The following is a 13,393-nucleotide window of genomic DNA, read 5'->3' as shown; positions in this document are numbered from 1 at the left end:
ACATAATAATTAGAAAGAGAGAAAGAAAAAAAAACAACACAAAAAATCTGCAATGTTGCTGCTGTCTTTAGATCCATGTAAGTCATAGATTAACAAAACAAATTCTGCAAAGGTCTACTTTTGGTTTTATTTTTTTAATATAAATTTTAAATGTCCTCTCTTTTTTTTATAATATTTATTTAACATTGCATTGTAGAAAGCCAGAATGGTATGACTCCTGGTAGATACCTACTGCTTGTTTACAAAGTACAACCACATTCTGATGTGTACGAATGAAGGGAAATAATAGAAAAGTAATCTTAAGTAAAACAGAGTACCAGAAGAAAAATCATGGAAACTAACAATAATTAAGGACAAAATAGCTTTTACTGAAAAGCATCTAGAAAAAAAAAAAAAAAAGCATTAAAGAAAAAAACCTGTCTTTCCAGAACCTTTAATATGGCTGTTCTTTTCTGAATATCAGAAAAAAAGACACAAGAAACTGAGTAAACTGCAAGATATGCTGAAAAGAGATAACTACTTTTAGCCTTCCACTAAAGTGCTAGTTTTGGCAAATAGCTGTGCTAGCTGCAGGCAACTTAGAAAATATTTGTTCTCTGGTGACAAACAGTCCAGAAACAAACAAAAAAACAACTAATATTCCATGTCAGAAATCATACAAAGTTTGTCATTTTGTCAGAGCTTCCCTTCATAGAGTGTTTTCAGAACAGGTTGGCAGCATCAGCAAAATGTTTTTAAGAAGGCAGAAAGAGCAATTGAACGGTCAGATTACAATATTTTTAATAATGTTTGGCCTTCAGTAGCTTGTCTTTAGTATTCTGAAAGACACAATATAGAAACCATACCTAATGCCTAAGAAATTCCTCCTGCTCTCTTCATATCTATGGATCAATGTGAAATGTCCATCAGTCTCATATTTTTAAGTGACATTTTGGGATAGCTAGTAGATAGAAGTGGTAACTTAGAAAACCTAAAACATATATACCAAAGCATCCTATGCTATAATTTTGTACCATTACATTTTCTCTACATAAGTAAAGATGTAGAATAGAATTTTTACAAAAGCTGTAATTCGCTCTGGTTTATGTGCATGTAAAAAATAACCAAAAAAGCCTGCCAGTTTTCCAGCACATACAGCAGGTAATGCTGCACGACCAAAGTTTCTGCAAGTAATATTCACTCTTGTAGTGTTTCAGAACTCAACTATAAAATTTCAAATTGCAAATCTACTGCACTTGTCTTAATAATTTTTCTTTATACAGATTTTTCCACACCATAAATGCACATGCTCTCAACAGACTTTAATAATTTCTGATATTCTGGCTAACTCTAGTTATTTAGTAATTTTTAAGGTGAGTTTTTGTCACAATATAATGGCAACAAATATAGAATAATGATCTACTTGCTATGAAGTAAATGTATGCAATGCTGGTCACAGAATGCCTTGAGTAATTTCACAACGTAAAGATCTGCATTGAACAATCTAAAATGATTGACTTAATCCATAAAGTTGATTAAAGACTCAAACAAATGCCATCATAGCTGCTTGCTTCTGAGCAGGCTGTTTATGACCCAGTGCATTCCAGCTAACTCCTCAGCAGCAGTAGTGCTTCTGCGTTGTAAACTGCAGTGGTGCAAGAGTTGTTTCACAGATAATTATCCTATCTGTGCCAGATGGACAAATTCTGAGACAGAGGTGCTATGGACATCTGGGGTCATCATAAGCCAGGATCCTATGGTGCTACTGAATGCATTATTTTTTTCTTCATGCATACCTCTGAGTTGCATTTAAATGCAAGAGTTTATAGAAGCAAGGCTTAAATCTGAATTCAAATCCAAGAAACAAGTTTAAAGACCTGCTGTGTTATGTGATAGATTTTAGTATACAGACAATTTTAAGCAAAATATCTTAGTGTGATGATTACAAAAATCTGGATACAGACAATGCAGTAAGAATCCCTTTAATGTCTGATTCCTCCATTAACTGCAATACTGAATAAACATTTTACATATGAGAGAAAATCAGGTTGTATCCTAACTTCATTACCATTTGGCATCTTTCCTGAAAACACAGTCACAGGAAGGATCAGAGATCAGCAAAGAGCTAATACACAGAGTAAAGAGAGATATAGTGCATATTCCTATGTTCCTTAAAGCAGAAGTTCACCAGCTCAGCTCCAGGGGGCTAGAGCACCTTTGGGAGAGAGGTGTAAGTTCCCCTCCAGAAGTGTTTGTTCTAGAATTAGAGCTGTAATGCTGCAGCACCTCCCCCTCTGCAGTGTAGAACTGCACAGGCCCAGGTGGAAGTACTTTGCTGGAGAGCAGTGCAGACAGATTAGATGTCACACATCACTCTATGTGGTATCCTTATTAGAGGTCACAGCTTTAATTCTTTCCTATTACTCTGTAATCATGCACATAAGAAATCACAATCTCTGCCACAAAACAAGGATAAGGAGTGCATGTAGCATATGAATCTGCTCTTTCTCCCATTGTTTTAACACCCTTTCCCAAGAGAGATTAGTAAAATACCACAATAAGTGCATGGTTCAGTCCAAATAAAACTCATTCTTTGTCCAAATACAAGCAAATTTTATGCTTTCTGTAGTTCCAGGAAGATAAGGAAAAGACTAGTGCATACACTTTCAGAATTTCAAAATCCAAATACCAGTGCATTAAAAGTATATTTGCACATCTACACACATCTACATTGACCTATAACACAGAATAAAGCCATCCACTGCCTAACAATCTAAACCTTTCCAAATTATACCTTTTTCTATTATAAATATACTGAACTTGAATTTTTAAACAGATCTATAATTTTTATGCATATATATATTTTTATATGTGTATCTTGAAGGTATAAAATATCTGTGCAAATTCAAAGTGAAGTGGAAACGTTCATTACAAAAGGAAAATATATCTGAGCACGAGAAAGTTTTCTACTATGGTCTAAAACAAGACTGAAAAATAAGTAGCCTAGGACTTCATATGATGAAATGTCACCATGTTCTAGAGCTCCAAGGTGTACTTTTTCCTTGCCTTCAATACCAGAAATATGTAATAGCAGAGAATGAATAAAAATATTAATACTGAACTTAAAATAATAATCTTCCTCTTACCGTTCCCCTAGAGACAAAAAAATGAGAAAGCCAAAACCATATAGAACTTGGTGCTCTCAAGGAAAGTAACTAATTTACTAGTGGAGATGATATAACAGCCTAATGAGACCACTTTCCTACTGGATGTTACAGCCATATGAAACATCTTGTTAAATCTTTCTGTAAACTTAGCTATTTGTATTCTTGTATAACAAAACATAGAATAAGGCACAGGCTTACGAGCTGAGCAAAACCAGAAGGTACGAGGTGACAATAACACAAAACTTGTCTTAGTCAACCAAGACTTCTAATTAAAAAGAAACACAATAACTAATTTGCAACAACCCCTGTACTATCAATCCAGCAATATTTGTTTCATAATGCTCATTTTAGTTCCATCATTCCAGATATTGATAAAATTATAGTGCAACTTACGTAAATTATTTGGAGGAGGTCTGGTCTCCATGTTTTCATAGTGTTGCACGTGTACTACAATATTTAGATCTCTTTCCATATGATCTGTTGTACAAGGACCTTGAGGTCGCATAACATCAGCAAGAGCCCTGAAAACCAAAAAAAATCATAATGAACCTGTTGCAAAATCTGTAAGACATTAGCAGTATATTCCAAGGCTTTTTTTCAGTTTAGATGCAGTCTGTCATGAAGTCTGGTGGAGAAACCAACTCCACTTCCAGCCAAATCAGGATCAGTTTCACTGAGAGACTTGGTACCTAAGGCTCTTTTTATGTTGCTTTAGACAGTGTGCTAGTAGTAATACGTAGAAACACATTAAGTTCTTTAGCTATCTTGGCTTTATAGGAACATAATTTAAGTTTGTTGAGACTTACTGAGTTCTGCTATTGCATGTGCTCAGTAGCACTGGCATCTTGGTTATGCTGAACACCTCAGCACCTAGCCCCTGTCTCTGGCTTTCACAAACTCATTATCTTCACACCTACATTACCAGCAGGGCCTGTTAAAGTAAATTCTCTCACATGTGTACACAGAATGCCATAGTCTTGGCCATTTTCATTCAAATGTCACCAAAGTTGAATGGTGACATGGTTTTCATGTAGAAATCCATAGGCATAGCACTCTTTGTGATCAGGGATTTAAGCTTTTCCCATCCAGAAGGGGAGATCAGAAAGTCTTTTCTAGCTTCCATGAGAGTCTGTCTTAAGACAGAGCAAAGCTTGCACAGGAACACTCCTTGAGACTTTGAAGCCAATTCAGAAACATGATAAAAGCTTTATGCTAGCACAGAGGAAGCAAGCAAAAGGATTCCTAAGTTAGGCCAGGCCCAACTTGATACTGGTTGTGGACTTCTGCAGAGCTGCAGGCAGTAACATTATCTGAAAGACATACTCATCCTGTGTTGGTGTGTTTTCTAAGGAAAATACAGGAGTCACTGCTGAGTGGACTGCTGAGTCTAAATCCATTCTTAGGCATACAATAAGCACACATCTGTATTAGTCCTGAGGATCCAGAGTTACTTTCAGATCCAGGCTCTGAAACTCTCAGCATGGCAACATCTAACTTTGTCTGTGATTCTGGGCTATGGATTTTTACCATTGACTTCTGCAGGAGCAGGATTATCCCTTAGGTATATCATAAATATGCCTGCTGAACTATTGTGCCATACAAAATAATTGGCCCACCTGCAGAAGTTGTTGCCTTAGGCAAAGGAAAGCTATGGTGTATGTCACCAGTGTCTTCAGAGCCCAGTGGAAGTCTTCTCTATTAGGGTCAATGCAGCACTGACCATTATTTGCATTCTTTTGGTTTTACTAGTTTTAATTTTTAGACCCTTTGAGCTATTTTTTTTAAGGATGTATTTTTGGGACACTGCACAATTTAGATAAAATTTCTACAATAAATTATATACAGTGTCCTAGATACTGCATCAAAATAAACTAGTTTATTAACTAATAAATAGAAATAAGCACATTCACTGGTGAAAGCCGTGGCAAGTGCCATCTAGCTCCTCCACTGTAATTCTGTGACATGATGATTTCTTGATCAAGATCCACTGTACTTTTAAATATTATAAAGTAGCTTCATTGAGTTACAGGCTGAGAGGAATCCTGAGCTGGATCTTGTTTTCAGATTGCAGGAACATTGCTTTGGTACATAGCTGAACGATACTGCTGTTTCATTGTGTTTATGGCTAACATTATGCTATTAAAATATTAGTTACATTTGTGATGAACATATTACAGATACTCTGTTGATACAGAGGTCAGAAGACAGTAACCAAATGATTAATAGTATCAGTATTCAAATGCTCCCATTTGAAGCAATGCTTATACAGCAGAAGTAGCAGAGCTGGCCTACATACAGAATAATAAAAATTCAATAAAAGATGTCTCACAAAGGTATATAGAACATTATGCAAAAGGAAAGCATTATATTGCAAAACGTAGTCTAGAATAAGTGGAGATGAAAACCATTAATATCTAGTTAATCTATGCAAATATATCTCCATACAAAGAAAATATTGACATCAATATTAATTTTAATTCCAGAGGCAGATGGACACATTTCCGGGAAGGGAAGAAAAGCAAATTAAAGTTCCTAACTTTCATGTGGGAATTAAAACTGTGAGATGTCTTAATACATGGATTATTATTTCCTAACTTTATGAAAATGGGTTTCCAGAAATGCTTTCCTCATTGCTCTTAATCTGATGGTAAATATTGTTCACTGCAGACTGTAAATAACACCCCATGATAGCAGATTAACTACTACCTGTCAGTGAAAATGCCAACTACACTTTCTACCATTTTAGGGTGGCTTTTTTCAAAGAGGTTTCAAAAAATTAGCTGTCCTACTCCCACTGTATTAAGACTATAGGAACTATTAACCATCAAGTTCTACTTCTAATGACACAGCACCTTTGTTTATACTGTGTTAGCCAAAGTTGTAGAATCTCCCCACAGAATAGCTCATATAAGGCAGAGCTTGTCCTTATCTTCCACTGTTGTGCAGGAGTTAAAAATATGTAGCAGGTTGTGTCACTGAAGTGCAAAGGAAATGTTGTACCTGCATTTTGTTCTTCTAGAGATTTACCCATATAATGAAATGGATAAAGGGAGGTTTGTACCCCAGTATATGACAAAATCCTTGAATAGAGGCTAGCTTTGAAAAATTCTACAATGGTCAACCAACTGTTATAGTACCTTCATGCATTTGTCTCACCTGAATGTCATCATACAAATGTGAAGAGTGAGTCCTACTGAAAAATTATATGTACATAGAGGGTCTTTATCTACACCTTTGCTACAATGAGTGATTTTTTAAGGGAATGCAAAATACAAGATGACCTTCTAACCAAATAGTGATATTATTTGGTCTTGTGTATTGATATTGGTTGCAGTATTACAGAAGTGGAGAAATGTTGCCTACATGGCAGTTAATGGCCCAGAACTACCCAGGTATCAAAACTTCAGCATTTCTCCTCACATAAGATTTTTTCTCTTTGGATATGTAGTACTATTTTCAGGTGTTAGAAAGCATGTGGAGCCAGGCAATTCCCTTATGGGTACAAGTTGAAGCACAGGTTATTTCATGAAAGGTCACTTGTCATATATTGCTTCCAAAACTGGGTCAAAACCCATATGGGAGATAATTTCACACATAGGATTCAAGATTTTGGCAAGTCAGACTATTTTTGGTCCCAGGTACATGCCTTTTGAATGGTCAACAAAAGACGTAACTTGTGAGCTCAGCACTCTGTGAAGAAAGAAAAGCTCAGATGGTTCACAATATCTGGAAGGCTGCTCACACACTGTCAGAATCACTGCTTAAAAAAACAGGAGCTGGAGCATACAAGCATGATTGTAAATATTGTCCTTTCAGTTCTTATTTGTGAATTCTCCACAAGGATTAGGAAAAAAGACAAAGGTGTGGGTTTATTTACAAAAGAATCTCCTCCTTGAAACAGAAGTAAAGCTTTTCCCCTTTTCTACTGATTTTCAAGAGAGGGTGGAGAAGCATAACTCATGAAGCCTGGAAGTCCCATTGATGGAGTCTTAAGCAGCAATAATATGCTGCCCTTATATACCTAGCAGAGCTTATAGGTCTGCTTCAGGAGGCAGATCAGTTGTCTTTCTTTTTAAGAACAATACTGCCACATTTCTTCCCTTTGCCCTATTTGATAATATATACCATCTTATTCCTGTATTCTTTTAGAAAGCAAGAGGGTAAAGAGTTACTCAATTTTGATATTACTGTTACAGCTGAGTTCTTGGACTCTGTAGCTGAAGGAAATATTTTTCTCCTTTTAGTGTAAGAAAAAAAATTTAAAATGAGAATGACATAAACAAAACATCATCATATGATGTCTAAAGTGAAATATGCCATGTAGAGTTAATTCTGTACTGCCCTCTCAATTTTCATCTCCCAAATTTGCAGTTCCATGCCAACAGTGTTTTACTGAAAAGCATTGATGTAACAAAAAAGAAAATGTCAGAAGTGCCAGAGTTGGTCCTTTTTCTCAAAACAAAAGGAAGCAACAAGCTCTCTAAAAAAGGACAGATTTTGACTCCTTTTTTCCTAAAAAGAATTGCTCAATAGATATTTTTTCCTGTGGATTGGTTTCACTAAATTAATACATTTTCCTATTGCTTTTTCATTGCCAAATATTTCGGGAAAATTCAGTGAAACCAATGGAGTGTTCTTGGGGGTTTTTTTGGTATAGCAGTAAACAAAATGTAATGAAAGGTAAGTGTATAGAAACTACACTTGCCAAGCCTGTGAAGTTCCCTTCATTATCATTGTACCACTCTTACAAACACCAGTCTTACTTCAACAGCAGAACCACTATCTGCAAGATGAAATAATGCAAGAAATTAATAAGTGTGGCACAGTTTTGCTTCTTATTTATAAGTGACCATTCTTATTCCCATGTGTGAAGTCTCTCCTCATATTTTTAGTGAATCAAAAATGGAAATGTATCATTTACACCAGTTTTATTCTGGTCACTTTTTTTAAAAAAATCAGTCCTCATAAAAAAGACCAGCTCACCTAATATATTTTATTTTCTGAAAAGCAGAACTATCAGTCTCATAGGTGAGTTTGTTCACAGGAATGAAGAGGATTCATGTTTTGTGTAGCCATTGGCTAGGGAAGGGAAAGGAGAAAATCTTAGCTAAGGAATGGATGACAAATCAGCATCCATGTGTTTCTTGCTGCCAGCCAAAATGGAGTAACACTTAGTACTTTGGTTTGACCTACCAAATACTCTCATTGCATTATACTTCCACTTACTACTAAAGTTCACCAAGGAACAGGGGATTTTGTTAGTTTGTTTGGTCTTTATGTTGCAGTGTTTGGTGTTAAAAAAGAAGTTGAATATGAATATAGGCTACATATTATTTTAAGTTTTGTTACTATTTGCTGTTTAAACAGATAAATTATTTTCTTAAGCATTGCAGCCTTTTTTTTCAAAACATCAGTAGTGTAAAATAAGCTAGGATGGAATATTTTATCTGAACACACAATTGAAGACAAAAGGATACTTCAAATGCTTCACTCAGTGACAGATTTTTAGATTGCCAACAAGATTTACAAATCTAATTCCTTTTCAAGTTAGTGGTAAACTCACCCTATAGCTCTAATCGGAGTGTGAGAAGTGTGTTGTTTGTTTTTGTTTTCTTTTTTTTTTTAAAAAAAAAAGCTATAAGGCTGCAGAACATGACTATTATGCGTACTGAGTGAGTGGGTGACTGTTTTTCCATGTGATCATGACTTTCCAAGTTTCTTTATAATCCTGATTTGAACATTTAATGGCAAGAAAAGCACATCTCAGACAGTGTTAAGTAATCAAGGTACCAGACGACCTTTTCTGAGAATCACTTCAGAAACCTAATCTTTGTGCATACATGACTGAAGGATTTCAAAATGATTTTCCATGCCCCTACAATTGTTTCCATAAACTAAGACAGAATATCCTTTCAGAATACTTCACACCTGTCCTTTAGATAACAAATATTTCTACCAGTAGATAGGACCTATTTAAGTAATATATAAGCAGGGATGGTTACATCTTCACTCTGTCTTGGGTTTTGTAATTGTTAAAAGCCCTGCCCTTTTGCCTGCATGAAGACACTATGGAAAGAGGCTGAAACAGGGGAGAGCTTTTTCCAAACAACCTCTGTAGTTTAAGTGTAAGATTTAAAAAAGAAATAGGGAGCCATGTCTTATTTTTCTCTCTAAGTAGCTGAGAATATTCCAAAGGTCTAAAGAATTATTATACCTTTGCTCAAAAAAACATCTTTGCAAAAGTATCAGTGACACAGAATGTTGACAAAAATTTCTGCAATGTGCTTTGTTCCTCAATAGTAAAAGTGTATCCATATCAGCCAGTTTATAAATAGCAATTAATTGCTAGTGTAATGGTGATGCATTTGAGAAGCATTTTTATGGATTTCTGTGTTCATTTCAGGATAAATCAAAAAGTCATCAGGAAACTTCAGGAAAAAGATAAGGCCCCAGGTGTTGAGTTGATCTCTTGGACTGCTTTTCAAAGGATGACTCTTCATTTATGCTTTAGAGATTGTGAACTACACCATTACAAGTCAGGGCAAGAGGAAGATTTCTGCCACACTGCACATCCAGTAGAAGGTATATTTTAAATTGTACTTAATCACTAAAATTGCCCAATATGATGGAATCTATTTAGACTCTTTAATGGAACTGTTTGCCTTTTTTAATGCCTTTCCCCCATCTGCTTTACTTTCATGTGCCTGGGATTAGCATAAAGAATCAGACAGACTGCAAACTTGACAAACGTGATATGCCTTGATTTTGAACTGCTTTTACAATCTGGGTTTGGAATATGTTGTTAAAGCCATTGGGCACTGTTCTGAGTTGCCCACCTGGCTATCCACCACTAGGCAGCTAGTATCTTGAATAGATGGTAGACCACATGCCTAACTCTAGGTGGGGGAGGTTCCCTTTGATATAACTCAGCCATTACATTGTAGATACAGACTATAACACACAAAAATATAGATGAGACAATACTTTCATGTTCCATTTTTTACCTCTAAACAGTAGTTGAAAAAATGTTAAGAAATTCTACGATAGCTTTTGCTTTTTGTGTCTCACTTTTCCTTTCCACCCTGGCTCATTTTCACAGCTTAGAAATTTTACAAATAGCTCACACACTTGCAAGGGCTGGGGGAGTAGGGAAGGTCCTGCCAAAACCATTTTGCAGCTGGAGAGGGAGGGTGAGATGACATTTGTTTACATCCTTCTGTTGAGAAGTAAAAACATTTTCCAAGCTTTGAAGCAGTTGGAACAGGGAACTCATCAGGCTTTCTATAATTCAGTGTTGCTGGTTTCAGGATTATTTTTTTTTTATATCTGAGAACACTTTCTAGAGCTTGTTGGGGAGAGGGTCAGATACAGCACGTTTAAATGGTCTACTGTCTCTGCAGATTCTGCAATTATTTCTGGTCCTGCTCAGTATGAACGAATTTGATAACCTAGGCTTAAGGACTCAAGGGAGCTTTGCTCTCCAAAGTTGAGTCTCTTTCAGTTGCCCTGGAGGGAAATGCAGCCTGCCTGGCAGTTGCTGTTGTTTAGCAGGAACACATGGGCTCCTCTTCCCTTTTTAAGGATAGGGGGAACAGGGACTGGGGGGCGAGCAGAGGGGACTCTGGAGAACTCTGCTGCCTGGCACTCAGTCTTACCTGGACATGTGCTCCCGCTGAGGTCTGTGCGCCTTCTCCAGCCCTAGTTTGGTGAAGATGCCCACCAGCACCATGACTGCCACAACCCCACAGATGATGTAGACAATGAGGTTGGTTTTATCCCTGGTAGGGTCGTGCAGAGGGTCATCTATGCGGGAAGGAGGCTTCCCAGTGTTCATCCATAACGGTGTCTCATAGTTTGTGCAGGTGCTTTGATCCAGCCTTGTGTTTTTGAACTTGCAGCAAAACCTGAAGCCACAAGTGCCGCAGCAGAATATGAACTCCCCCGAGCTGCAGTTAAAGGGGGGGTCCCACTGCCCCATCACGTCAAAATAGCCCCTGCAGAAGTCCGGGGTGGGAGGTGGCTCGGAGGGGTCTAGCTGTTCCCCAAGGCTGGAGTGGTTTCCTCCTGAGAGCACCACTAAGCTGCCCAGCTGCTGTCCAGCTTTCTCCTGAGCCCGACACATCAGCGTGAGAAGGTCCGCCACCAAGTAGCCGAAGAGCAGCCGAATAAAGCCTTCCATTCTGCCTCTCAGCCCCGGCTCAGCGATCCTGCTGCCGCCGCCGCTGGAGCTGCCGGATGCTGCGCTGCGCCAGAAGCTGCACATAAAGGGGCTCCGTCAGGGGCCGGGCGCCCGCTCAGCCCGCGCTCGCCTTCAGCACCACGGACAGCCCCACGCGGACCGGCCCGGCCCCCCGTCTCCTCCCGCCCCCGGCGGTGCCCGCAGCCCGGAGCGGCCCCGCTCCGCTTCGGAGCGGCGAGCGCGCGGCACTTGTGGAGTGCGCTGGGGTGGGGGCGGGAGGAGGAGGACCGAGGGGAGGAGGAGGCAGCAGGAGTGAGGGGCACCGCGCGGCGGGCTGGGGAGAAGGGGCTGGCGAGAGGGGCGTGGAGGAGACCTCGAGGCGGGAGGGCTGAGGCGCGGGCGCTGCAGGGGAGATGGAGAGAGAGCGAGAGAAGGAGGAGAGGGCGAGCGAAGAGCCTCCCCGCGCCACCTGGTGCCAGCGTGCAGGCGCCGGAGGGCACCCACCTTCCGCTCCCCCGCGGAGCCTGGCGCGGTCACTCGCACAACTCCCTCACTCCCTCAGCCAAACAGGGCACCCGCCGAGTCCGCGCGAGGCGACGGCTGCCAGGGCAGAGCGCGGAAGGCTGGACGGACTCGCGGCGGCATCCCGCCGGCGAGGGAGGGCTGCCGCCTCAGGGGAAATCCACCTTGGCGGGCGGGTGAGACCGGGACGAGGCGACCCGGCGAGCCCAGCCCGGCCACCGAGGCACCCGCGGGGGGTTGCACGCCAGACACCCGGGACCCCTCGGCAGCCTGCCGCCCCGCCGGCACCCCTCTGCGGACCCCCCCTCTTCCCCTTCTGAGGGACCGCCGGCCTCCCTTCCGAGCTCCTCTGTGGGGCTTCCAGTCCTCCCGCGGACCCGGGTCCCCCCTCAGTCCCCTGTGAGGCCGGCCCCCCTCTTACATAAGAGCCGTCCCGCCCCGGCGGCCGCTCCCCACAGGTGCGTCTCCGCGTCTCCAAAAGCGCGGGAGCGCCTCCTCTCTCTCTGTCTCCCCCAGCCTCGCGCGCGCCGCGCTGAGGGGAATAACGGTCAACGCGCGCGCCGCGCTGAGGGGAATAACGGTCAACGCGCGCGCCGCGCTGAGGGGAGTAACGGCCAACGCGCGCGCCGGCCAGGACGGGGGGGGCAGAGGGCCCGGGAGCGACCCCAGCCCCATGCAAGGCACCCCGCGGGTCCGGGCGAGGTGGCCGCCTCTGGGGAGCCCCGAGGGAGGGAAGCGGAGAGCGGCTCTCCCGGTAAGTGGAGCGCTCCTTCTCCCAATGACGGCTCTCGTGGCAGGCCAGTGCTCTCCGGAGAGTCACTCACCTGTGAGGCGGAGGCCGGTCCTCCTGGCCGAGCGGTGTCCATCGGGCCGCACCTCCGCTAAAACATGGGCGTGAGCGGGCGCTGCCTTCTGCCTGGCGCGCTCCACACAGGTAAGGTGTTACTTGTACTGCATGCTTCAGAGTGGGTCTATGCCTATGTCTGCTAAGCATGAGCTGGCCCCGCACATCATTTATTTAAAATCTTATTATAATGTCAGTCAGGCTGGATTCAGAGGCCAGTGAGGCGGCGGGTTGTTTGCGAGACACAGAATCGAAATAACTTCCCCCAAACAGAGAACTGACTCTAGGAAAGACTTTTTAGTGATTCACTCCTCATCCCTGCTATTTAACTCCCTCACCTCCGTCTTTTGGTTTGCAAGTAACCTGCGCAAGTAGCAATAATACTATCCTGAATACTATGCTGCCACCAAATGTAGGAAATAAGCCCGTGATGGTGCGATTGAACAGTGTGGGCTGGTGCTCAAAGCAGCCGCCGTTTCCTCAGGGCCATGTCCGTGATGGCCTCATTGCGGCCTGGCAGGCTGCTCCTGTCTCTGGGGGAGAGGGGTTGGTGTGCTGGGGCAATGGCCCCTTCGGTCCTCTCCCACCAGCTCTTGTGAGGGGGTGGTACTGCTGCCTCACTCAGGAACTTGGGCCGACTCTGTTGTGGACATGTTAAGCGATAAATAATCAGAAAGGTGAGGCAGAGGACAAAGCAGATGT

General features: G+C 41.7%; 2 protein-coding genes across 3 annotated transcripts in view; one reads left to right on the top strand and one right to left on the bottom strand.

Annotated features, from left to right (window-relative positions):
• The window catches only part of SHISA9 (shisa family member 9), a 164,377-nt gene extending 151,996 nt beyond the window's left edge, over positions 1-12,381 (bottom strand). Inside the window, exons 1-3 of one of the 2 annotated variants that reach the window (XM_071760697.1) lie at positions 11,830-12,381; positions 10,802-11,401; positions 3,540-3,667 (exon numbers count right to left, since the gene is read on the bottom strand). In XM_071760697.1, coding sequence (XP_071616798.1) covers positions 3,540-3,667; positions 10,802-11,325 — 652 coding nt within the window. In that variant the 5' untranslated portion in view covers positions 11,326-11,401; positions 11,830-12,381. Of the gene's footprint in view, positions 1-3,539; positions 3,668-10,801 lie in introns of both variants that reach the window. The other variant, XM_071760696.1, reaches the window with a different exon arrangement.
• Positions 12,382-12,508: 127 nt separating this feature from the next.
• CPPED1 (calcineurin like phosphoesterase domain containing 1) overlaps positions 12,509-13,393 on the top strand; it is a 54,491-nt gene continuing 53,606 nt past the window's right edge. The window contains exon 1 of the mRNA XM_071760700.1: positions 12,509-12,601. The gene's annotated coding sequence lies outside the window, so the exon portion shown is untranslated. The remainder of the gene's footprint in view (positions 12,602-13,393) is intronic.

The sequence above is a fragment of the Heliangelus exortis genome, chromosome 17 (assembly GCF_036169615.1).
Source record: "Heliangelus exortis chromosome 17, bHelExo1.hap1, whole genome shotgun sequence".
NCBI lineage: Eukaryota > Metazoa > Chordata > Aves > Apodiformes > Trochilidae > Heliangelus > Heliangelus exortis.
Note: the sequence above shows the minus strand (reverse complement) of the source record. Positions and strands in the feature narration are given on the sequence as shown.